The sequence below is a fragment of the Coregonus lavaretus genome (genome assembly GCF_964263955.1).
Source record: "Coregonus lavaretus genome assembly, contig: SUPER_35_unloc_2, whole genome shotgun sequence".
Taxonomy (NCBI): Eukaryota; Metazoa; Chordata; class Actinopteri; order Salmoniformes; family Salmonidae; genus Coregonus; species Coregonus lavaretus.
Window position 1 is genome coordinate 3,389,204 of NW_028167180.1, and position 23,721 is coordinate 3,412,924.

At 40.7% G+C, this 23,721-nt stretch overlaps 2 protein-coding genes across 2 annotated transcripts in view; both read right to left on the reverse strand.

Annotated features, from left to right (window-relative positions):
• The window catches only part of LOC311110138 (interferon-induced very large GTPase 1-like), a 60,407-nt gene extending 40,776 nt beyond the window's left edge, over window positions 1-19,631 (reverse strand). The window contains 1 exon segment of the mRNA XM_084188700.1: window positions 19,567-19,631. The gene's annotated coding sequence lies outside the window, so the exon portion shown is untranslated.
• On the reverse strand, window positions 9,165-22,519 carry LOC311110224 (interferon-induced very large GTPase 1-like; the record flags this gene model as incomplete). Its single annotated transcript, XM_084188762.1, is given in 9 exon segments — window positions 9,165-12,173; window positions 12,177-13,798; window positions 14,572-14,832; window positions 18,891-19,157; window positions 19,382-19,430; window positions 19,567-19,741; window positions 19,743-19,792; window positions 20,252-20,304; window positions 22,411-22,519. Coding segments are annotated over 9 exon segments (5,595 nt in total).
• Between the last annotated feature and the right edge of the window lie 1,202 nt (window positions 22,520-23,721).

A 23,721-nucleotide genomic window follows, 5' to 3' on the forward strand; every position in this document is an offset into this window, starting at 1 on the left:
TGCAACATTTACCTGGAGCCAACACTACTGCATATAGCACTACTGGGTGATCTGAAAAGTCATAGTCAATCGATATATAATATAATAATACTTTTAGCAAAACATTTTATCTTTAATTTACAATTTGTAGAAACTATGAGAATAGAAAGGTTCAGAACTTCTGTGAAACATCACAACACAGTTGAAAAATGTATGGCAAATAGAATGGATGGTGTTCAGAGATAGATGGGAGGGGTTGAGTGGAGCTGAAGGACGGGATTAAAAACAAGCAAAGATAACTATTGTAAAATACATTGTGTCCGTACATTTATATAGTATGTATAAGCTGGAAGTAGAAGCCTAAGTGTTGTTGTCCATTAGTTTACTCCAATTAGGAGAGGGGTGGTAGGGTTAGGGGAGAAGAATAAAGGGAAATATATTCAAAAAATATATTTATATCTATATATACAGTACCAGTCAAAAGTTTGGATACACCTGCTCATTCCAGGGTTTTTCATTATTTTGTTACTATTTTCTACATTGTAGAATAATAGTGAAGACATCAAAACTATGAAATAACACACATGGAATCATATAGTGCCCAAAAAAGTGTTAAACAGATCAAAATATATTTTATATTTGAGATTCTTCAAAGTATCCACCCTTTGCCTTGATGACAGCTTTGCACACTCTTGGCATTCTCTTAACCAGCTTCATGAGGTAGTCACCTGGAACGTATTTCAATTAACAGGTGTGCCTTGTTAAAAGTTAATTTGTGGAATTTTTTTCCGTCTTAATGCGAGCCAATCAGTTTGAGCCAATCAATTGTGTTGTGACAAGATAGTGTTGGTATACAGAAGATAGCCCTATTTGGTAAAATACCAAGTCTATATTATGGCAAGAACAGCTCAAATAAGCTAAGAGAAACGACAGTCCATCATTACTTTAAGACATGGAGGTCAGTCAATCCGGAAAATTTCAAGAACTTTGACATTTCTTCAAGTGCAGTTGCAAAAACTAACAAGCGCTATGATGAAACTGGCTCTCATGAGGACCGCCACAGGAAAGGAAGACCCAGAGTTCCCTCTGCTGCAGAGGATAAGTTAATTAGAGTTACCAGCCTCAGATTGTAGCCCAAATAAATGCTTCATAGAGTTCAAGTAACAGACACATCTGTTCAGAAGAGACTGCGTGAATCAGGCCTTCATGGTCGAATTGCAGCAAAGAACCCACTACCAAAGGACACCAATAAGAAGAAGAGACTTACTTGGGCCAAGAAACACTAGCAATGGACATTAGACTGGTGGAAATCTGTCCTTTGCTCTGATGAGTCCAAATTTGAAAATGTTGGTTCCAACCGCCGTGCCTTTGTGAGACGCAGAGTAGGTGAACGGATGATCTCCGCATTTGTGGTTCCCACCGTGAAGCATGGAGGAGGAGGTGTGATGGTGTGTGGGTGCTTTTCTGGTGACACTGTCAGTGATTTCTTTAGAATTCAAGGCACGGTTAACCAGCATGGCTACCACAGCATTCTGCAGCGATACATCCCATCTGGTTTGCGCTTAGTGGGATTATTATTTGTTTTTCAACTGGACAATGACCCAACACACCTCCAGGCTGTGTAAGGGCTATTTGACCAATAAGGAGAGTGATGGAGTGCTGTATCAGATGACCTGGCCTCCACAATCACCCAACCTCAACCCAATTGAGATGGTTTAGGATGAGTTGGACCGCAGTGTCAAGGAAAAGCAGCCAACAAGTGATCAGTATATGTGGGAACTCCTTCAAGACTGTTGGAAAAGCATTCCAGGTGAAGCTGGTTGAGAGAATGCCAAGAGTGTGCAAAGCTGTCATCAAGGCAAAGGGTGGCTACTTTGAAGAATCTAAAATATAAAATATATTTCGATTTGTTTAACACTTTTTTGCTTACTACATGATTCCATATGTGTTATTTCATAGTTTGATGTCTTCACTATTATTCTACAATGTAGAAAATAGTAAAAATAAGAAAAACCCTTGAATGAGTAGGTGTTCTAAAACTTTTGACTGGTACTGTATATATATATATATATATATATATATATATATATATATATATATATATATATATATATATATATATACAAAAAAAATATGGGGGATTGGAAATGATGCAGACAATTACATTGATGGAATCTACAATCTATCTGAAATATATACAGTGAGGGAAAAAAGTATTTGATCCCCTGATTTTGTACGTTTGCCCACTGACAAAGAAATGATCAGTCTATAATTTTAAATGGTAGGTTTATTTGAACAGTGAGAGACAGAATAACAACAAAAAAATCCAGAAAAACGCATGTAAAAAATGTTAGAAAATGACTTGCATTTTAATGAGGAAAATAAGTATTTGACCCCCTCTCAATCAGAAAGATTTATGGCTCCCAGGTGTCTTTTATACAGGTAACGAGCTGAATTTAGGAGCACACTCTTAAAGGGAGTGCTCCTAATCTCAGCTTGTTACCTGTATAAAAGACACCTGTCCACAGAAGAAATCAATCAATCAGATTCCAAACTCTCCACCATGGCCAAGACCAAAGAGCTCTCCAAGGATGTCAGGGACAAGATTGTAGACCTACACAAGGCTGGAATGGGCTACAAGACCATCGCCAAGCAGCTTGGTGAGAAGGTGACAACAGTTGGTGCGATTATTCGCAAATGGAAGAAACACAAAAGAACTGTCAATCTCCCTCGGCCTGGGGCTCCATGCAAGATCTCAACTCGTGGAGTGGCAATGATCATGAGAACGGTGAGGAATCAGCCCAGAACTACACGGGAGGATCTGGTCAATGATCTCAAGGCAGCTGGGACCATAGTCACCAAGAAAACAATTGGTAACACACTACGCCGTGAAGGACTGAAATCCTGCAGCGCCCGCAAGGTCCCGCTGCTCAAGAAAGCACATATACAGGCCCGTCTGAAGTTTGCCAATGAACATCTGAATGATTCAGAGGAGAACTGGGTGAAAGTTTTGTGGTCAGATGAGACCAAAATGGAGCTCTTTGGCATCAACTCAACTCGCCGTGTTTGGAGGAGGAGGAATGCTGCCTATGACCCCAAGAACACCATCCCCACCGTCAAACATGGAGGTGGAAACATTATGCTTTGGGGGTGTTTTTCTGCTAAGGGGACAGGACAACTTCACCGCATCAAAGGAACGATGGACGGCGCCATGTACCGTCAAATCTTGGGTGAGAACCTCCTTCCCTCTGCCAGGGCATTGAAAATGGGTCGTGGATGGGTATTCCAGCATGACAATGACCCAAAACACACGGCCAAGGCAACAAAGGAGTGGCTCAAGAAGAAGCACATTAAGGTCCTGGAGTGGTCTAGCCAGTCTCCAGACCTTAATCCTATAGAAAATCTGTGGAGGGAGCTGAAGATTTGAGTTGCCAAACGTCAGGCTCGAAACCTTAATGACTTGGAGAAGATCTGCAAAGAGGAGTGGGACAAAATCCCTCCTGAGATGTGTGCAAACCTGGTGGCCAACTACAAGAAACGTCTGACCTCTGTGATTGTCAACAAGGGTTTTGCCACCAAGTACTAAGTCATGTTTTGCAGATGGGTCAAATACTTATTTCCCTCATTAAAATGAAAATCAATTTATAACATTTTTGACATGCGTTTTTCTGGATTTTGTTGTTGTTATTCTGTCTCTCACTGTTCAAATAAACCTACCATTAAAATTATAGACTGATCATGTCTTTGTCAGTGGGCAAACGTACAAAATCAGCAGGGGATCAAATACTTTTTTCCCTCACTGTATATATATTTTTACAGGATTTATGTTTTGGAATATTTATATTCTGTACAGCTTCCTTCTTTTCCCTCTGTCATTTAGGTTAGTATTGTGGAGTAACTACAATGTTGTTGATCCATCCTCAGTTCTCTTATATCACAGCCATTAAACTCAGTAACTGTTTGTGTCGTGTTTCAAAACAGCCCTTATCTGTGGTATATTGGCCATATACAGTACCTCGGGCCTTATTGCTTAAATATCACCACTCCGCCATTTTAGGCCATATTTATCTGATGGAGAACAGTGATTCATTAACCTAGGCTGGTAATTCATGAACACCTGACCCATTTACTCAACAGCAAGAGGGCGTTCCAGCTGTGTGAGTGGGGACAATTTAGGCTTGAGGAGTGAGTTTCACACAATCCCATGTGCTACATGGGCATAGTGCAAATATAAGCTATGGCCTAATGTTAATTGTAATACCATTTTTGTGAACTTGAATGTGTAAAATCACCATGACAATGTCCTGCTGCATTTAGAGTCACGTGGAGGAAATGTAGGCTATTACACAGTTTAGACCATGTCATCTAGATCACCCTGGTGATCACAAGGTCTAAGAATGAGTCAGCACAGCATCAGTCTGTAAATATATAACAGACACTCCTATTACTGACATTACAATGTACAGTACCTGATAGTACCTGACCATATAATCATAAAGCCATCTGAAAGCAAGTACACCTTCAAGGTTACCTTGTTGTCAATGGTTCTGATTAGTTAAAGCAATGATATGTCAAAGTATTTTAAGAACACATTAACAAATAATATTATTTCTAAATATAAGGCTCTGTCAACAACAGTTTGACATGATTGTCACAATCAGACTCAAGTCATACGTTGTCATAGTTTTGATGGACTGAAATACATTTGGTGAAAATGAAATTATGATCAACAATATAATAATCACCAGAGCATATCAATCTTCCTTGAATAGTTTCAAGTTGAATTGTCTACATGCACAGTATATTTTCCCTTTAACAATCTTTGCCATTTTCTCTGGAACCATTTTGATGGTAGACTGACGGTCACTTTCAATGCCACGTTAGTACAGTAACTGTTTGATCAACAACAGTAAAACGTTTCCTAATTACAATAGACATAGTAGAGACACAGAAACAATAAATAAGATGCAATACCTTTCATTAAGTTTTAGTGGTACATGTAACAATCACTTTAACAATCAACTACATATAGTTCATGTTAATGTCAAATTATTCATCCCATACATACCTGGGAGAAGCCCACCCGGTGCCCCTTCCTCTTGACCGACTAGATTAACTTTCCACGCAAGTTCTCTGCTAACATTGACTGTAAACCGAGCTCTATAACTGTAGAGAATGAAATGTGTTCCTTCAAAACAGGTCGGGTTCATGAGACTTTGTACTACCATAAATGTTATCTGTTAATAGTTGACTCATTATTCTTCTCCTTCACTAATCCCTCTCTGCTTCCAGTTAATGGTATTTTCCCTCTAGGTGGCGGCAGAGTGACCTATGTGGACTTTGTGGAGCTGATGGGTCAGACCTAATATGTTGGCAGAGACAGCAGACATGATAGGAGTGAAGGGATGCTTTCAGATGTATGGCGTCAACATGACTGTTTAAATCTGTTGATGGTGTAGAATGACTTAATATCAAAACAGTTAACTTATTTACTCTCTCAACCTGCTCTTCCTCTCCTCCTCTCCCTCTCTCATTCTCTCCTCCTCTCCTCTCCTTCTCTCCTATTCTCCTCTCCTATTCTCCTTCTCTCCTCCTCTCTTCCTCTCCTTCTCTCCTCCTCTCCTCTCCTCCTCTCCTCTCTTTCTCTCCTCCTCTCTTCCTCTCCTCCTCTCCTTCTCTCCTTCTCTCCTCCTTTCCTTCTCTCCTCCCCTCTTCCTCTCCTCTCTTCCTCTCCTTATCTCCTTCTCTCCTCCTCTCCTTATCTCCTTCTCTCCGCCTCTCATTCTCTCTTCCTCTCCTCTCTTCCTCTCCTTATCTCCTTCTCTCCGTCTCTCATTCTCTCTTCCTCTCCTCCTCTCCTTCTCTCTTCCTCTCCTTCTCTCCTCCTCTCCTTCTCTCTTCCTCTCCTTCTCTCCTCCTCTCTTCCTCTCCTCTCCTCCTCTCCTTCTCTCTTCCTCTCCTTCTCTCCTCCTCTCTTCCTCTCCTCTCCTTCTCTCCTCCTCTCCTTCTCTCATTCTGTCCTTCTCTCATTCTCTCCTTCTCTCCTCCTCTCCTTCTCTCTTCCTCTCCTTCTCTCCTCCTCTACTTCTCTAACTTATTTTCATTGCTATAGAAACAATCCCTAACAATAGTTATTGTATATTTTAATTGCATAAATGACATTCTAATAATAACTTTGTTTGTAAAGCACTTTTCATGCATTTTGTTGATAGCGCTACGCTATATAGTCAATTAACAAATATTGATTAATTATTTAATTGTAAAATACTTTCGTAATAATTGAACAAAGTCTGTAAACAGAGAAAAGGTCAATGGTATGATTATATAATATAAGATAGATTGAGGGGGGGGGGGGGGGATGGGGGGATTCATCCTACTGTATTATACAAATATTTCAAAATATATACAGTGAGGGAAAAAAGTATTTGATCCCTTGCTGATTTTGTACATTTGCCCACTGACAAAGACATGATTAGTCTATAATTTAATGCTAGGTTTATTTGAACAGTGAGAGACAGAATAACAACAAAAAAATCCAGAAAAACGCATGTCAAAAATGTTATAAATTGATTTGCATTTTAATGAGGGAAATAAGTATTTGACCCCTCTGCAAAACATGACTTAGTACTTGGTGGCAAAACCCTTGTTGGCAATCACAGAGATAAGACATTTCTTGTAGTTGGCCACCAGGTTTGCACACATCTCAGGAGGGATTTTGTCCCACTCCTCTTTGCAGATCTTCTCCAAGTCATTAAGGTTTCAAGGCTGACGTTTGGCAACTCGAAACTTCAGCTCCCTCCTCAGATTTTCTATGGGATTAAGGTCTGGAGACTGGCTAGGCCACTCCAGGACCTTAATGTGCTTCTTCTTTTGCCACTCCTTTTTTGCCTTGGCCGTGTGTTTTGGGTCATTGTCATGCTGGAATACCCATAAATACATTTGATTGATTGAGTATATATGGTATAACTCCACCTTCCATCCTATACTGCAGGTATCTGTTAGTCAGTGATGTCATCTCAAACACTAGCCTTGCTGCAAGGCCCCGATGAAGGTTGTGTGAAACTGCTAAGTGTTGACTGATGCCGATTTGTTTTCCTTGTTTTAATTTTCCTACATGGATATGCCAATATAATAAAAGCTTTTTATCTGCAACTATCTGGTAAGAGAGCCTTTGTTTTTTGGGGGGGATGGTCAATATCCTACAAGTTTAGCCTCCATTTTGTTGTGTGTTACTGCCACTAGCCTCACAGCCTTCTATGATTGTGACAGGTGTTATTTGATGAACTGCTAAGAACAGTTTCTTCCTTTAACCCTTCCCTTATGTTCGATTCGGCCTACACGTTTATGTTCAGGGCCAATTTGACCCGTACATTAAGAACAGTAAGTACAGTAAGAACAGTAAGCACAGTAAGTACAGTAACAACAGTAAGTACAGTAAGTACAGTAAGTACAGTAACAACAGTAAGTACAGTAACAACAGTAAGTACAGTAACATCAGTAAGTACAGTAAGTACAGTAACAACAGTAAGTACAGTAAGCACAGTAAGTACAGTAAGCACAGTAAGTACAGTAAGAACAGTAAGATCCTAAATATGATTTTCACCTTCCAATTACCTATTTCATATGCTTTTTCCCCCAAGGTTGATAGACCCAACTGTTCAAAATGTATACCACATGTTTACTGTACCAAAGTTGTAAATCCATCAAATTATTTCATTTTATGACATTTCTGACATTTTTTGCTAAACGTCAGATCACTGTCCCTCTGCCCCTGAACATCACACGGAAAACATACTTATATCAATAGGAATTAGAATACTAGAATAGACATGAACCGTCTTAGGATGGGATGAAGGTCAGACATTTTGGTCAGGAAGTTGGTCAACCAGTTTGCCAGTGATAAGATACAGTATTGTGTAAAATAATGAATTTGAAGAATTTATCTGCACTGTATGTTTGTTAGCTAGCTAGCCAGCCAGTTTGAGGAATGATTCCATAAATGTTTCAGATTAACTGCACATTTGGCAACATTCCATTCAAACATTGCAGTCAATCCACAGCCATACACTGGCTGAAATCAGTTGATGATATGATTTAGACAAGCTGTACATTTACAAGTACTGATATTGTATCATATACTGTAATAGCACTCACAGCTTTCCAATAAAACGTTTTAATTTTTTTATGTATGGTCTGTTTTCATATATATTAGAGGCTATTTATACAGAAAATTGGTATTAAACCCATATAAACGATATTTATAATTCTATGACAATATTTAAGGTTGCCAATAATTCTATTACACAATGTCTGATATATCACATGCCTTACTTTTATTGTCCTGCAGAAGTCAAATCAGGATTATGCCTCTACTGCCATTCATTCCAATTAGCCTGGTTTGAGTTTCTCCCTGACCAATATGGCTGCCATTTTCAACCCATTCTGGAAATTCGAGGGTTTATGATATAGCCCCTCTAGTAATTTAACAGGATGTTTATGCTTATTATCTCATGATCATCATGGATAGATCTTTACTGCACAGAAGACCATTTGTCGCTAACACAAAGGTCAAGGTCAATTGACTAAAGATCAGTGTTGCTCAGCCTCTCAGAATCATAGGGATACCATTCCTGTGCAGAAAGCAGCTTGTTTCTAGGAAGAAACGATCAAAAGTTATATAGACCAAGGTCAAGGTCAAATTGCGGGGGTCAAATTGACCCAGAACATCATGGATGTCACTATTCCAGTACTGAGTCTAATTTTCTTAATGTATTTTTTATTAGGTGTTTACAAGTTAGGAAAGTAGATGAAGGGTCATGTTGGAAAAATTATGTAAAATATAATTTTAGTGATTTCAAACACTGTTTCCGGGTCGCAGAACACAAAGAAAGGGTTAACAAACCAATCAAGGCATGTCAAAGGTAAAAGTGCCTGAGCATCAAACGTCACATTTTTCCCTGATGGGTTTTGGTTATTTGGTCAAGGGGAAATCATTTTGGAATTGAGGTATTTGCAATTAATTAAAAAAGTTATTTGTAGAAGTGACTAGCTTGGCTTTTGACTTTTTGATTATGTTATGTCGTCATATTCATACTGTAGGTGAGTTATTTATGGTTGTCATGTCTGACATTTTTAATTGGCCAATTTTATGTTTGTCAAGAAGAGTGATGTTGTAGTCTTTCACTTTATCTCATGTTGAATGACATTTTTAAGCTCTTCAATGCATCATCAGGTGTTAATGTCTTCCAGTCCTCTGGGATATCAGCAGGAAATGCACCATCCTCTTTAGCAATTGTCTCATTGAATGTAGCCATCACATACTTCCAGTAGTCTGCAGCCTCCATGCTGCTATCTCCATCTATGTTCCAGTCAGGGTAATATGTCTGGTAGTCCTTATAGGGGTGATATTGCCGTCCTGCAGCTGTCTCCTGCACAAAGAAGCTTTGGCTGCTAACCACAAGAGATGAACATATGTCAATCATTAATTTCTGTGAAAACGTACTCCTCCAACCACGGATACCTTCTGAACGGTGAATGGAGGAAAAGTGTTTGTCGTGCTGCTTCCCCCCTGATTCACAGGGTGGGCAACAGAAAGGACATATTTTCCCACAGCCAAAAAGAGTAGTGAACATCTTGTCCTGAGGCTTGAATGGCAGAGATCTGAGTCTCTCTTTGATGTCTCCTCCCTTGTCGTACTCAGCTGCCAGTGACTGTTCCATTTCTCCCACAGAAATGGTGAGGTAGTCAGCAAACTGTGCTATGTTAGCAGAGTAGCTCAGAGTCATGATGGAATTCAGAGCATCCTTTGGAAAGACAAGCTTCTCTCTAAGGGCACGGCATATGTTCTGAATGAACGTCTTCATGTCAGTTACAGTGTGAGTTGTATATCTGAGGTTTGAAATTGCTTCAGTGATTATCTTGACTATCTCTCGAAGATGTTTCTTCTCCAATTTCTCTCGTCTGCTTTCCTTTGAGAGTTGTTGGACAATCTGGTCAAACAGCCAGTCCTTCACAAAGCTTTCATAATTGCGTATGTACCCTTTATATTTCTCATATTTTCCATCTGTCAGGAGTTGTTTCAAAATGGAGAACTGGAAATGCATCCGTGTGCTGTAATCCTCTGATCCTTTACCTGTCTTCATGTAATCAACCACATCAGGACCAAGAAATTTGGTCACATATTCCTTTACAGCTGGCTGTATACACAGCTTTGTGAAATCCTCAGCTTTCTTTTGGCACTGGTCTCGGTCAGGGAACAAAAGTATGAAGTCAGCTTGGTAGATGTACTTGGACAGCTCTAGACACTTCCTTGGGTCATTGACTTCAATGAAATCATCATGCATCTTCTGGAACTCTCTGGCTGCTCTGCCACAGATGTGTAGCTTCAGAGAAACCTCACATTCCTCACTGACTTTAACATTCACGTGTTGTTGCAATGTTTCATCAATCTTGTTCAGCAGCTCTTTGATGTAAGTATCATGGTAATCTGTTTTGTTTTCCACCTTCTGGGTTACAAAGTCCTGACACTGTGTTATGATGTCATCACAAAACTGTTGCATTTTTGTCCTTTGATGGTCTGGAACCCAGTGCTTTATTAAACCTTTAGCCATACCCCACCAATCCCCTGACTCCACAACAAAGGGGTTTCTACCACAATCCACCAAATTGTTTTTAACCAACATACTATTGACATAGCCCGGCCTAGCAGATAAATGATCTTGTAACTTCAGGAAGGCATCCTGAGCCACATCTCTTCTTGGGAGTCCTCTGAATGTGATCTCAGATAGAGTTTTCTTCCACATGCTTTCAAACTCTTCTCTGAGGGCCTGATCTGATAAATCTGTTTTTTTCTGTCTACAGTTCTGTAGCAAAGCCAGCACCTTCTTTTCTAGTGTATTTGCCTGTGAACTCTTGATTTCATCCAGTTTGGCCATTCCCTCTTTGATCTCAACAGCATAATGTAGAGTTTTACTCACTGTGTTTTCTGTCTCTCGTCTCAGTGTTTTGGCACTGGCCACAAAGCCTTCCCTGTAATTTTCCACCAGATTGACATGGCCATCTTGCCTTTCAAAGTATTTCACAACATTGTGTTGAATTTCTTTTTCTTCTAATGCCAGCTTCTTTGATGCTTCCGTCATCTGGTTCGTCAGCACATCTCTTATGCTCATTTGGTGATTTTGATCTGTTATGCAGAAATTTGACATTTTAGTTTCAGCACCCACCATCCATGTATACATCTCCCTCTGGAAGGCCCATTCCCAACCATTGTACTCCGAGCATAATCTGGAGTATGCATCTGCAACCAAGCTGTTTCTGAAACTGAAGATGAATTTCTCATATTTCACAGACTCCCACAAGCTTTGTGTCCACTTCAGGAAATGTGTCATGTCATCATTACTCTGACATTGTCTTAAATCTTGCATCAAGCTCTTTTTGAAATCATACACAGCCTCACTGTAGCCAGCATTGACTGGAGCCATAGGGGGAGTCCCATGCCAGAGTCCTGGGATGTAGCAGTTGCTTGTGTCTGGATCATAGTCCATCACGTCAGTGAACTTGGTGATATTCTCCTTCTTCTCCATTCTGGCTGCTGCCAGGGAAATTTCATTCAACTGTTCCAACAACTTCTTCCTGTCCCTCATATTGTTGTCATAAGCAGACATGTCCGGCACATTCTGGTGCACAAAATGGCATATCGGCTTCTTCCCCACTCCCTTCATCCTGAGGAAGGCATGAACAACAATCTGCAGAATGTCTTTCATCTCTGTGGCATTCTCCATGGCAATATTGATAATCGTAACATCACTGAGTCCTATCACCAGTGTGGCCAGTTCATTGTCATGTTCATGGCTATCATCTAGTTGAGCCAGCTCTAGTGATTTCAACCCCTCTGTGTCAATGATCATGATGAAGTCACATTTCAGCTCCTCCTTGAGTTCTTTGTTGACTTTAATCAGTAGCATGAAGGCCCCTCTGGTGCATCTTCCACTGCTGACAGCAAACTGGACCCCAAACATGGTGTTAAGGAGAGTGGACTTCCCAGTGCCTTGGACCCCTAAAACTGAGACCACCCGGATCTTGCTGTTGGAATGAACTAGAGTATGAAGCTGAGTCAGAACAGCTGATATCCATTTCAGAGGGATATTTGATGTATCACCGTCCACAAGCTCAATGGGAAAGCCATCCAACAGCATCTAAGCACACAATCCAGGGAGGTGCTCCATCTTTTTCCATTGTAGGCTACTTTCAGGGAGGAAGCATGATGATTCATACAGCTGGCCCATCTCACGAAGGATGTGTTCAAGTCCCAAGGAACAGTCATATATTTGCCTATCCAAATTTGCTGTGTGTTTTTGCTCTGGATGATTTTGGCCCAGTTTTTTGTAACGCTCACGTAAACCAGACAAGTTCTGCCGTGACAGATTGTCCAAATTAATCCGCATCCATTTGAGGAAATAGGATCGCTTCGCTTTTGAACTTGACATGCCAGTTATGAACTTTGACATTTCTTCTTTAGTATCAAATATTTGTTGTTTCTCTCTCAGTTCTTTCTCCTTTCTCTTCAGAGAGCTCTTGTAGTGTTCAATTTCTTGACCCCTTGCTTTTCTCAGTCTACATCTCTCTTTCTCCAACTGGGAAAGATCTTTCCAGACTTTCCCTTGTAAGGGTAGTTGCTTGTCTTTGAATTGTACTGTGTCTTTCATGTTGCTAGTGATTTCATCTGCTATCTTCCTGGCATTCTGACACTCATCGACGTCTTCATCAACCAGAATCCCACTCTGACGAGCTACGTCAGCCATGTTTTCAATTGTCAATCTCTTAGGACTTGTTTCGGTGATGTCACCGACAGATGACTGCAAGGTTTTCACAAATTCTACATCATTTTTATTTTCCTTAACAATCACATTTGTTGGCTTGATACTGAATTCTGTGTTGAATTTTCTCAATGTGTCTTCTGTGAATGTTTTTCTTGGAGAGTTGACAACCAGAAATAACTCTGCTTTTGCGATTCTGCCTTCCAAAATCTCAGAATCTGCCTCTAATTCATCACTGAAAATGTAAACTGCAGCGGATGTTTGACACAGAAAGGAGAACTGTTTTTCAAAGGACCTGATGTCTCCTCTGAGATTAGCAACAGCCACAGGCTTAGTGAACATGTCTATGTTTCTGTTCCCACATGGAAAGTACCAGCTGATTTCAACCAGACCATCTGAGATTTGCCGAGGAACATCACCACATTCCATATTATGATGAACAAATGTGTCATGGTACTGTTGAGGGTTATTGAGCAACTTATTCAAAATCTGAGACGTAGACAAGCTACTCTCTCCTAGCCTAACAAAGGACACCATATGAATATCAGAATCCACAATTCTCTCCTCCATGAAGGACTTTGAGTCTGCTTGTGAAGAGGGACTGAACTTCTTCACTATGTCCCTCAAGGCCCACAGCATCAAAGTGCTTTGTTCTGTGTCACAGTTGGGCAGCAGGAGAGGAACAGCAAACTGACACATGGACATTTTAAGGGCAATCTCCTGCTGGAGGAAACCATCTGAATTAAGAAACAGGGCTGTGATAAGGTCTAGAGGGTTAACCTTCATATGATCCTCCTTATCAGTGGTGATGTACTTTACCTCCCTTGCTGACACGTTCATCCTCATCAGTTCTTTCAGAAAACACCATGGTAGAGATTGAGGAGTTAGAGGATGGTTCTTTCCTAACGTTAGGCTATCGATTGCAAGCACGGCATTCAACGACAGTTTCTCCTCAAAATCCTGTGTCAGTCCCAACTTCTGCATAGAAAGTTTCAGAGTGAGCTCTGCAATAACAAAGGGAAATGTTTCAGTTTTCTAAAATATTCTAGTTTATTTAATCTTGAAGCTGCAATTGATTACTTACTTGTATGTAGGGTAGTACAGATTGGGTCACTCTCCTTATTTCTCTCATCAATGGTGAATACAGTAATGGTGTACTCCGTCCCTGGTGTCAGACCAGTAACATCTCCACAGAGCTCTTTGGTAGTGAAGGACTCCCTTGGACTGGCATTGTCACACCAAGTCACCCTGAAGTGGTGCTGGATGTGCTTCATGCCATCAGGACTATCCCAGATCAGTTTGGCAGAGGTCGCACTATAGTAGGATATAACAAGATTGCCTGGAGGAGCAGGGTCTGTGTAACAACAGAAATAACACAAAACAGAGTTGGATTGGATTATTAAAAACAAAAACATTAATGATTTTAATAATGTGGATGCTACCATGTTTACGGATCATCCTGAATGAATCGTGAATAATGATGAGTGAGAAAGTTAATGAGGGTCGAAGATCATACCCCCAAGACATGCTAATCTCTCAACATTACCAATAACAGGGGAGGTGAGCATGTCTTGGGGGTATTCAAAAACAACTACCAATGTAGTGGGTCACTACTGGGACCAGCCAATTAGCTTGACCTAAGTACTTTAAACAACGCATAATAAACTAAGTTCTGCGGTATAGTTTAAATAATGTATGATGTAATTATTTGTAATTTTAAAGTGTTTTTTTTGGTTGCAAAGCGCTACTCAAGAACAAGCCTTAACTTAGAACATACTTGTTTTAAAGGTTGTTAACACCTGTTCACTTTCCTTTCCATTTTCCAGCACAGAGACGACAGTGACAGAGTACTGAGTGCCACATTGCAGGTCAGAGAGAGTGATGCTGTGTGAAGATGTGGTAGTAATGTGTGGTTCTGTCCCTGGACAGTGGTAGGAGATCTGGTAATGATGTTGGGTTTGGTCCAGTCCTGGTGGCTGGCTCCAGCTAACAGCAGCTGATGTGATGCTTACCCAGTCAATAGTCAGCTGGTCTGGAGCTGGGAGAACGACATTACAAAATGTTTTGTTGTCAGTGTTACAATGTGATTACAAATATATATTACAGTAGATTAACACCAGGGCTAAGCATGTCTTTGCAATTGCTTGGGAAGAAAATTATGAACAGTCGGATTGGTAAATATGAAATAAAATAAAAACCTTCACTATCTCCTGTCCTTCATCACAGCTTGGTAACGTTACAAAATTGTGAGTTCTAGTTACTGGTACACAGACGAGGTGCAGCTGGATGCAATAGGTGTCTTACCTGTACAGATGGTTGCAGAGACAGGTTCACTGTGTTCCCCATTGTTCAGTACAGTTGAGACACTGACAGTGTTCCAGGTCGTAGGTCAGAGAGTGTTGAATGGCAGTCTTCAGTACGTATTCCCTGGGCTGCAGAATCTGTTCCTGGGCTGCAGTATGATGTATGGAAGCCATGTGGGGTTCGGTCCATTCCGTGAGCCTTGCTCCATCTTACGGTGAGGGTTGTAGTTTGCATCTGGCCTACGGCCATTGTCAGCATGTCAGGTGCTGGGATTTCTAAGATATTTGAAATGGAAATGGAATGTTTTGGGAATGCATTTGAATATACAGAACATGTACAGTGGGGAAAAAAGTATTTAGTCAGCCACCAATTGTGCAAGTTCTCCCACTTAAAAAGATGAGAGAGGCCTGTCATTTTCATCATAGGTACACGTCAACTATGACAGACAAATTGAGAAAAAAATATCCAGAAAATCACATTGTAGGATTTTTAATGAATTTATTTGCAAATTATGGTGGAAAATAAGTATTTGGTCACCTACAAACAAGCAAGATTTCTGGCTCTCACAGACCTGTAACTTCTTATTTAAGAGGCTCCTCTGTCCTCCACTCGTTACCTGTATTAATGGCACCTGTTTGAACTTGTTATCAGTATAAAAGACACCTGTCCACAACCTCAAACAGTCACACTCCAAACTCCACTATGGCCAAGACCAAAGAGCTGTCAAAGGACACCAGAAACAAAATTGTAGACCTGCACCAGGCTGGGAAGACTGAATCTGCAATAGGTAAGCAGCTTGGTTTGAAGAAATCAACTGTGAGAGCAATTATTAGGAAATGGAAGACAAACAAGACCACTGATAATCTCCCTCGATCTGGGGCTCCACGCAAGATCTCACCCCGTGGGGTCAAAATGATCACAAGAACGGTGAGCAAAAATCCCAGAACCACACGGGGGGACCTAGTGAATGACCTGCAGAGAGCTGGGACCAAAGTAACAAAGCAAACCATCATTAACACACTACGCCGCCAGGGACTCAAATCCTGCAGTGCCAGACGTGTCCCCCTGCTTAAGCCAGTACATGTCCAGGCCCGTCTGAAGTTTGCTAGAGTGCATTTGGATGATCCAGAAGAGGATTGGGAGAATGTCATATGGTCAGATGTAACCAAAATAGAACTTTTTGGTAAAAACTGAACTCGTCGTGTTTGGAGGACAAAGAATGCTGAGTTGCATCCAAAGAACACCATACCTACTGTGAAGCATGGGAGTGGAAACATCATGCTTTGGGGCTGTTTTTCTGCAAAGGGACCAGGACGACTGATCCGTGTAAAGGAAAGAATGAATGGGGCCATATATCGTGAGATTTTGAGTGAAAACCTCCTTCCATCAGCAAGGGCATTGAAGATGAAACGTGGCTGGGTCTTTCAGCATGACAATGATCCCAAACACACCGCCCGGGCAACGAAGGAGTGGCTTCGTAAGAAGCATTTCAAGGTCCTGGAGTGGCCTAGCCAGTCTCCAGATCTCAACCCCATAGAAAATCTTTGGAGGGAGTTGAAAGTCCGTGTTGCCCAGCGACATCCCCAAAACATCACTGCTCTAGAGGAGATCTGCATGGAGGAATGGGCCCAAATACCAGCAACAGTGTGTGAAAACCTTGTGAAGACTTACAGAAATCGTTTGACCTGTGTCATTGCCAACAAAGGGTATATAACAAAGTATTGAGAAACTTTTGTTATTGACCAATTACTTATTTTCCCCCATAATTTGCAAATAAATTCGTTAAAAATCCTACAATGTGATTTTCTTGATTTTTTTTTCTCATTTTGTCTGTCATAGTTGACGTGTACCTATGATGAAAATTACAGGCCTCTCTCATCTTTTTAAGTGGGAGAACTTGCACAATTGGTGACTGACTAAATACTTTTTTTCCCCACTGTAGCAGAAAGAGCTGCTTGAAATGAAAATGAAAGAAGAGTTATGTTTTCAAAATACTTACTTGTGGTGAAAGATGTTTGCGATAGGTTGACTTTGCTCCTGATTTTCCAGCACAGTGTAGACAGTGACTGAATATTCAGTAGCAGGTCAGAGAGAGTGATACTGTGTGAAGATATGGTAGTGATGTGTGGTTCTGTCCCTGGACAGTGGTAGGAGATCCGGTAATGATGTTGGGTTTGGTCCAATCCTGGTGGCTGGCTCCAGCTAACAGCAGCTGATGTGGTTTCCACTGAGTCCACATTCAGCCCTACCGGGGAAGGGATAACTAGGGAAATGGTTTAATATAGTTAATAGTAGCTGATCACTTGTCAATTTTTTTGTTGCATTTTAGTCATTTAGCAGACACTCTTATACAGAGCGACTTACAGTAGTGAGTGCATACCTTTTTTTTTATCGTACTGGTCCCCAACCCACAACCCATGGTCTACAAACTGAGCTATACGGGACCCAACTGAGCGATGTCTTCCATTCTGCTGTTACTATTCCACTAAAGCAGGGATGGGCAACTTTCAGGGGGGTGGGGGCCACAAAAAAACTGAACTCATCATGAGGGGCTGCAGTGGCTCGTGGGTCTGCGCACTCACATCCTTACACCCCCCCCCCCCCCCCCCCCACCCACCCCCACCTTGCAAGCAGAACATTTTAGCAGCCCCCCTCATGACAGCAAAGAGGACATTTTAGTTTTAAAGTAAATTTCCTGCTATTCTGCACATTTTGCCATGGGGCGTTGAGAAAATGTTTCAGTTTTAAAGCAAGTTTGCTGAAGTTCTACACATTTCGTCATGGGGCGGAGAGAAGATTTAGCAATTTTGTAACTCATTTCATGCATTTCTACTCATTTTGCCAATAGGGTGGAGGCAAATGTTCGCAGTTTTTAATATGATTACTGATGATCGATGGGCCCCACCCCGGTCTACAAATTTAGATAGCCGGCCGCTAGACAAACTTACCAATCAACAATCTTTGGGGTGACATGGGCTAATTGTGTGACTTCTGATGCACAACCACATTTCGAAATGGCACTTTGTGTATTCTATTATTCTAACTGTCAACAGTAAGTTGAGACCCCGACTGAATTTAAACATTTTCATTGGTCCGCAGGCCAACAAAAGGCCCTGGCCCGCGGACCGCCATTTGCCCATCCCTGCAATAAAGGATCCCACAACTACTTAGTAACTACTCACAACTACTACTACACTAGTCTACATTTTCCAACACAAGGCTCTAACAATTACAATTCTAAACTTTGTGGACTAAGACAACCATAAAAATAATTTTGGACAGCTGAAACAAGCACACCATTTTTCTTCACAAAAATTATTATTTCTATAGTAGTTCAGATTTGGCCACTTTCGTCCCCAGAAGTAACATGAGTTGGTATGAGGCCTTACTTGTACAGATGGTTGTAGAGAGAGGTTTGCTCTGTTTTCCATTCTTCAGCACAGTAGAGACACTGATGGTGTAATGAGTACAAGGTATCATGCCAGAGAGAGTTCTGTAAGAGTCCTCAGTACTGGCTGCACAGGGCTCTGTTCCTGGACGGCAGTAGGATATGAGGAAGCTCTGTGGGACTTTCTCCATTCCTTCAGCCTTGGACCAACTGACAGTGAAGGAGGTCGCTGTTGAATGTTTGATGTGTAAGTCCCTGGGTGCTGGGACAACTAGGAAGAAATAGAATTTGTTTGAGAAAAGGAAATCTAGGACAGGCCTATTGTTAATGTCTTGTTTGGACATCACATGAAAAAACAACATCCCTAGAAGCAAATAACCAAAGACAAACTCAAGTTACTGTACTTGTGAATAAAGATGCTGAGACCCATCTGCTTTGTCTGCCATCTTCTCCCTCAGTAGCCACACTGAACTGGTACTTTTTACCAGGCTGGAGTCCATCTATTTCAACATTACACCCATATTCCACCCTCAGGCTGCTCTCTTCTCCATCACATCCCCAGGTCACTCTGAACTTCTGTGGTCCGGTCAGTCCCTCAGGAGGACCCCAGGTCAGAGACACAGAGTCTGTCACTGACAGGAACTGGATATCACCAGGAGGGGGCAGCACTTCTAAAGAAATAATGGAAGAGAAAATGACTTTACTTGCACTGAAACACACTTCAAAGAAAGCTACATTCTAATCATACAAGCATTATGGAATAAGAATGATTAATCTAAACAAATTAATCTTCCTCTTTTAGTGGTCTTAAAAAATTGTATGTATGTTGTTGAACACAATGTAAAGGTCTCAAAATACATTGTTTGGGTAATGTATTTCTTGATTGTACACCTACCGTCAACTGAGGCCAGCCTTAGTCTTTGACACTGCTCTCTATCAAAAGTCTTGAGCAGTGAAAACAAGTGAGAATCAACAATTTGTAAGAATTATGCAGAGCATACAATGAAAAAGCTTGTATGACTGAACATCATTATTATCAAATGCAATATTTTCTTTAAAGAGCATCTTCAGAGTAGCCACCTGTCTTCCTGCTTGTTTTATCTCATCATAGACTACATCATGTCCTTTGTGTTCTGTTACTACACACAGACTGCAGATCAGCTTCTGGTCTGTCCTGCAGAACACCTCCAGAGCTCTGTGGTGCTCCTGACAGAGTCTCTCCTCCAGGTCTCCAGTCACCTCCACCAGGGTGTGTCTGTAGTTTAAGTGCTGTGTAGTGCTTCTTAACGTGGGTCCCACAGTAGGACTGGTTGCAGGTCAGATAGGACTTCAAAGCTTTGACCTCACAGTGTCACGGTTTCGGCCGAGGCTGCTCCTCCTCCTGGTTCGGGCAGGCTTCGGCGGTCGTCGTCCCCGGAGTACTAGCTGCCACCGATCTATGTTTCATGTTCGTTTGGTTTGGTCTTAATGTTGTACACCTGTGTCTAGTTAGTCCTCGTTAGTGTTCTATTTAGTTCTCGTTGTGTGTGTCTGTGTTTGTGTGTGATTGCGCTTCTGTTTCGTGTTTGGAGCTACATTTTCCCTCCAGTGTTTTTGAGAGGGTTGTTTGCACATGTTTGTGCGTCATTTGTTTTGTCGCCTGTGTGCGTCGTGCATTTTGCCTTCGGGCTTATTGTGCTTCTGTTGTATATATATAATATATATTGCACTAAAGCCTTTGGACTGAGCCTCTGCGTCCTGCGCATGATTCCTACACCACACCCACCTTCAGCACGCCTTGACACACAGACATCACAGACCATCTCTCCTGGCCCGATGCTAAGTGGAAGACCGCACAATTACAAACCTTAAAATATGTTTCTTTTTTTAAATACATTATCTTGTTAGATTTATTGAACATTTTAGCATTTCCATTTCCAGTCCTAATTCTTTCCTTTCTGCAAATACAGGCTAACCTGAGTGGTAGATATAGTCATCACAAGTTTAGGCCCTCTTTGTCTCTGTCATATGTCCTTAAAATTGTTGTCAAGTATATTACAATATTCTGACATTAATTGTTTACTAGATTAATCAAAGGAAGATATAATCTCACTTCTCTTTTTGAGTAGAGGCCTCCTCCTTAATAATAGGGATAACCATTGATTGGTCACTCTTCATTGATAGACAACTCGGGGTTGGTGACTCTGCTCTCTCCAGATAGACCCTGCAAGTACAGTAAATGATGCAAAAAGTGGGCAGAACAAGCAAGGAGGTGGGTAGAGCCAAGCACGAGCTAGCGAGATCTAATTGGCGCATTCTAGCATGTATTTGCATTAGGGAACGCCTACTCTGTGAAGTGGACTTGTGCAATAACTATATTCGCCCTTGCAATCAATCTAAACAATGCAATTTTTAGAAAGTTTGTCAAAAGATAAAGTCTACAAAACTTAGTCCAAAATCCATCTCACTCCATCTTCTCCCACTGTCGGCCACTGGGCTTCCTCACCATATTTGGTAGTGAGTGGAAACGCCAACCAGATGCTTCACATTTATACATCCGGTGAAACATCTGGCTCATTGTTTTATCTGTGGCTATATGTCAATTTTATATTCTAGCATACTTTAAAAAATCTATTTAAACATGAAAATGTTATATACACACTCCAAGAACATTAACCTCTTAATTTGTGGGGCATAATCTTAAAACAAATATTAAAATTGGCTTTAATTAGGACATTTGTAAATGTGTAATTTACTAAGTTAGTTTGCTTGCAGTTAAACTGCCTAAACTGTCTGTCTGAACTTTCTAGCGCAAGACAACACAAGAAGTGACCTCATAACTAGGCGAGTGGGACCTCTAGCGGTGGTTACAACTAACAACACCCTTTCCTTCAATAAGAATAGGAATAGAATAGACTTGAAGAAGAAAGTGACAAAATGACTGATTACTCTGCGATTTACCACTGCACATAATCAGATATAGCCTAGTACAAGGATCAAAAGTAAATAAATTATTAATGACATCAAATTGGATAAAATGCCATGAATAAAATGGATTATCTCACTCCTTTCTTTGAGTTAAGTTTCCCTGCTTGAATACAAGAGGGTTAGCCATAGATTGGTCACTCTTCATGGATAGATAACTGGGGGTTGGTGACAATGGTCTCTCCAGATGGATCCTGCAAGCAGTAAAAGAAAGTCCCACAATTCAATCAAACATACCAGAAACATGTGTCATGTTATACATACTATGTCAACAGCATGTGTTGTTGGTTTACCTTTCATTCCTTGGTTTGGTCTCCATCACCACTTGGGTCTTTGCTTGAATTCACTGACTGTTTACTCTGGTCACTCATAGACATATGGCTAGCAGTATGTAGCCGTAGACGCTTCACATTGCTGTGAAAAGTTTGAAAAAGGTACTCACATTTTTCTTCAAAATGTCAATGTTATTTTTATTTTTATTAGCTGTGACTCAGCTGTGAATTATAAGGTAATCAAGAAAAAATGATCAGATAAACAAAAAATGATCATTAGAAGCACCTTAGTTCTCCTGCACTCTCCAGTGTTCTAGTGGACTCACAGCTGGGCGTTGGAGATGTTATTTTATGCACATGGACACTATGAACACACCAGAGTCGTACTGCAGCTTTAGCTTTTGAGAACTTTCTGATAGTGATATGGTAAACACAGAGTATTAGTTTAATGGAAATGAAAGACTGCAGTGCATAGGCATACTGAAGGGGTTAAATTGGGGGAAACTGAGCTCCACCATTTTATCACTGGAGACAGCATACAGTTGAAATTGAAACCTACAAAACTAAAATGTAACGTATTACTATACCTTGCTTATAATGCCAGTAATTACTATATAATAAACTGTCATCCTGATAACTGCAACGGAAACAGACACAATGAGAAGTGCTACAGATTAATTAGACTCACCCCTCTTCATATCAGGGTCCATGGTCTCATCAAGATCCTTGTTTGGTGACCCATCCCTCTGTCTTTCTTTAGTGAGGGCTCCACCCTCAGCCCACTGATGATAACTCATTATAACTCTCTGAGAGGAGGCCTCACAATCCTGAAGAGGACTGGTCTGGTCCCATATCAATCTGATGATAACTCATTACAACTCTCTGAGAGGAGGCCTCATAATCCTGAAGATGACTGGTCTAGTCCCATATCAATCTGATGATAACTCATTATAACTCTCTGAGAGGAGGCCTCACAATCCTGAAGATGACTGGTCTGGTCCCATATCAAATCAAATCAAAATCTGTAAATAAGAGGAGTAAATTCCAGATATTGATACAACCTTTTAGACACAATAAATCCTGCTGCCCTGCTCTGGGGGTTTCCGTTGTTTTGCAGCCTAAACCACTTAGTGACAAAAGCATTGGTAAAAACTACAATACACTGTAACGTTCCTCTTCATGTTGTATTATCTTATGATTATAAGGGACAGAACGAAATGTACAGAATGGTTACCTAGAGGAAAATGGGGAAGGGTCATGCGTTTTCAATTTCAGTCAAGGGGAGGGTTTAGTATTTTTTAAAATCTAGTCCATGTAATTTGTAATGGAGGAAAGTTTAATATTTCTCAGTATTTTAGAATGAGAAATCTTCCTATTTAAAAAATAAGAGGTAGGCCTACCTGTTTGACAGACGAAATTAGGCTATAGGCTGCTATATCCATGGATTGGGTCAATTCCTCCACACCCACCATGCACTCTTTAAATAGCCTACCTCAGTGTCAGTGAAGGGCTGTTATACAGAAATCGCTCTGGCATTTCCTGGTTGCTAAAATTTGAATAGTTCGCCTAATTTTAGCTTATGTGACAAAACAACCAGTCTTTGTGTAGAGAGTCATTGTACCATCTATACTGCTGTGGAATATATTTTCCAAAACCAAACATATTTTATGTTCAGCTGTTAGAAGCTTGTGTACAAAACCAGAAGTAAAAGATGCAAAAAAATGAACTTATGATTGGGAAGCATAGAAATAGCACACACAGAACATATATCACTTCTTACACTTGCTTTCAATGAGAATGACAGATGACAGATCTATAACTCACATTATTACATATTGCAGCTTTAAGTTAAAACCAAGACTGGAATTGAAGGGGTATGAGAGGGTATATCATAGGCCTTTTATTTTATTTTTTGATGGAAAAAAGCTATTCACTTTCTGTATAATAGAAGACGTTTAAACCCAGACAGCTTTTAGGCAAACACTTGTGACCTTCTCTC